Source organism: Echiichthys vipera (genome assembly GCF_963691815.1).
Source record: "Echiichthys vipera genome assembly, chromosome: 18".
NCBI classification, from domain to species: Eukaryota; Metazoa; Chordata; class Actinopteri; order Perciformes; family Trachinidae; genus Echiichthys; species Echiichthys vipera.
The window spans coordinates 13,005,392-13,008,935 of NC_139843.1; the positions used below are offsets into that span (position 1 = coordinate 13,005,392).

At 40.7% G+C, this 3,544-nt stretch overlaps 1 protein-coding gene across 1 annotated transcript; it reads left to right on the plus strand.

Annotated features, from left to right (window-relative positions):
* Positions 1-390: 390 nt before the first annotated feature.
* On the plus strand, positions 391-1,695 carry LOC310960531 (neurexophilin-1-like; the record flags this gene model as incomplete). Its single annotated transcript, XM_083932245.1, has 2 exons — positions 391-450; positions 958-1,695. The coding sequence occupies 2 exons, from the start codon at positions 391-393 to the stop codon at positions 1,693-1,695; spliced, it is 798 nt and encodes a 265-aa protein (XP_083788371.1).
* Positions 1,696-3,544: the final 1,849 nt, after the last annotated feature.

The following is a 3,544-nucleotide window of genomic DNA, read 5'->3' on the forward strand; positions in this document are numbered from 1 at the left end:
ACCCAGATCATGATGCAAGGTGTTTTTTTTAGTGACGGAGAGAAGGGGAGGACATGCAGGGTGAGTGCATGTGTGTGTGTATGTGTGTGTGAAGAGAGAGAGAGAGAGAGAGAGAGAGAGAGAGAGAGAGAGAGAGAGAGAGAGAGAGAGAGAGAGAGAGAGAGAGCAGACACAGCAAAACAGTTAAAACCTGGAGATCTGACAAAGCCTCCCAGTGTGTGCTGTGAGTGGAAGCCCAACACAGAAGGTTTCCTGCTGGTCCAACTGTGTGTCTTCACCTGGTGTTAAATAAGGATGCAGCTGTTTAACATGGACTTTCAAAACTTAACTCAGCCTAAGTGAAGTTCAGGGGAAAGTGGATGGATCTTAAGAAAGGAATTAATGCACTATATGGAGATGTTCGCCCGGCTGTGCTTTCTTTGGATACTCCTGGAAGGAACCTTTTCTTTGGTAAGTAAAAAAAAAACGAAAACATAAATTAGATCCATGTTACTTTAGAAAAAGTGATATCTGTACACACTCTTTTGTAATCATGTACAGATATGTTTCACATAGAAATAATAACTTTTTAAGCCACCATATACCTCTGTAAAATGATTAGATATTTAGCAGATTTACTGTGCAGGCCAAATACACTCAATAGATGAATACATGCATTTTTTGAGTTGTTGTTAGATCACCTACAGGTGCATCTTACAGGCTATTGCATCAATCATTTAAAATGCAGCTATACCACCATACATACTTTTACTTTTGATGCATTTATTTAAGTTAGTTGAGTATTTTCATCATTGTGTTTTTATTCTGTCTTGATTGATTGTTTTTTTTTTTTACAGTCGTTTTAACCTAAAATATATACATTTGGAGCATTAGTGTTAGTATTAACTTAATCCTCGAACAACCATACTAATCTATTTCCACTTTAACTCCAAATGTCTCTCCTGATTTTCTGTCTAGTTGGTTCTGGGACATCATGCCAACTTCACCTTCAGCAAAAGAGCATCAACTGAACCCACCAGAGACCAAGACCCTTCTTTACAGAAAGACTGGGCGCTTCAAACCCAGAGTTTGATTCACAACAAAAAACTACCCGTCCGTCCTTTGATTCCTCTTTCAAAGCAGGGACTTCTGGAAATACTTGGAGCAAACTCCCAGTCACACTCCAACCCAGCCTTAAAGGTAAAGCTCCGTCCCGTCATGAAAGTCCATGGAACGTCTAAATTGTCCAGGACGTTCAGTTGGGGGGACTTTTACTCAAACATCAAAACAGTCAAACTGAATTTGCTGATAATGGGCAAGATCGTGGATCACGGGAACGGCTCTCTTGGGGTCTACTTCCGCCACAACTCCACAGGTGTGGGCAATGTGTCGGTCAGCCTCGTCCCACCCACGAAAGAGGTGGAGTTTGATCTAGAGCGCCAAAGCGTGGTCAACCCCAAAGACTCTAAGACGTTCAACTGCCGGGTGGAATACGAGAAGACGGAACGCAACAAAAAGGTGATGCTGTGTAACTATGATCCGTCCAAGACGTGTTCTCAGGAGCAGACCCAGAGCCACGTAACCTGGATGTGCTCCAAACCCTTCCAGGTCATCTGCATCTACGTGTCTTTCTACAGCACAGACTACAGACTGGTTCAAAAGGTGTGTCCAGACTACAGCTACCACAATCCAGGAGCCTACCTGGCCATAGATTAACCAGAGGTCAAGGACACTAATGGAGAGTAACTTTTCAATAAATCCACAAAGAGAAATCCGGTGTGAGCTGCTCTGAAGGGACGAACGTTTTTAAAGGGACTCCAAAGTTTAGCATTACTCTAGAGAATGTCTTAATGTTTGTATTACAGTTTACCAAATCCTTAAATGTAGGTTTTAGTGCAATATCTTGCTTGTTGTACACTATAAGAGTTGTATAAGACTGTTTATGAAATGTGTATAATTAAGGCTGCAAAAGCCACTTTCATTATCAATCGACGTGATTATTTTTTATGAATTAATTCATAATTAATTGTTTGGTTTTATGAAATCAAAAAGTTGTGAAAAATGCTCAATACAATTTTTCCTATCATAAGACAAATAAAAGCAGAAAATACAAATAAATGAAAGGAGCAAGGTAACTATCTGAATTTCTTCTTTTTTAAAAGACGTGACTGATTAATCGATTCATGAAAAGCTGCCAAATTAATTTTCTATCAACCAATTGGAAAATCAAGAAATCCTTTTTCCTCTACACATAATTCCTTCAAAATTATTTTGCAGTGCTAATCGATAGCAAGTTTTTGGTTTGCAAGAGCCAAGCGGTAAACTCAGGGGTTCAAAATTGAAGCCAAAAACTGCAGTTCCTTGAATGGCCACTTGAGGCTGGCTACAAAAGCGAGTCAGTCCCCATAGACCCACATGTTAAATTTGACAAGCTTTACAACAGAAATAAACATGTTAACAGCCTGGTACAAAAAAAGACGTTTTTGTACTCATAGCTAATGACCCTGTTCATGACAATTAGGGTGAATTTTTATGTAACCAACCCATTTAAATTAAGGCTTAACATTCTGCATAGTGTGGCTGCTTTGAGTGACAGGTGGGTAGCGTCACAGGTCCATCCATCATCTTCATCATCCGCTTTCCCCAACAGGGTCATGGGGAGCAGGAGCCGATCGCCGATGACACTGGGCATGAAGCAGTGTAAGCCCTGGACAGAATGCCAGTCTAATCGCAAAGCACATAGAGACAGACAGAGACAACAATTCACACTCACAACTACAGGCAATTAACCTAACATGTGCATGTCTTTGGACTGTGGGAGGAAGCCGGAGAACCCGGAGAGAACCCACGCAGACACGGGGAGAACATGCAAACTCCACACAGGATTCAAACCGGGTTGGGAGGCGACAAGGGCTAACAACCACACCGCCGCCGCCGCCACAAGTGTACAGTTAAATTTAAGTTTAATAAAACAGACTACAGACTGTAGGCTTCATTTGGCCCATCACAGCTCATCCACCTTTATGAGTCAAGCACTCATAGAGCTTCATTTGACTCTTCAGGAACCTGAAGGTGACGTCACAGAGACAAGACTCTATACAGTCTATGGTATGAGCTAATATATTAGTAAAAGTTTTTTTTTAAACGTGCACTATAACATACATTCCAGCACTGTACAGCATGTCCTTTGCCTTCAGTCCAACTGTCACCAGTGTGTTTTGAAGGAGTTTATGTTTTGGATTGTGCAAAAAACACATGGGTAAGAAACATTAAAAGAGATAGTTTGCAGTGTGGTTCGAGTATGGAGGAGCAGACAGAAATACAGGCATGGAAGCTAAGCAATGCACTTCTGTGGACAGGAACAGAAGCTAAATGTTAATTAACCATGGGAAAAAATCAGTTGAAGTGTACGCTATATTTATAATGTTTTCACTGTCCTAAATCCTCTTTATCTTCTCTTAGGTGTGACCTGTTTCTGTTAAGTCCCATAATCAATTCCTGTTGTTTTGTGTGGTAGCTGAAAATAATAAATACAAACACGTAATAATACCAGACAAAGTTTGCA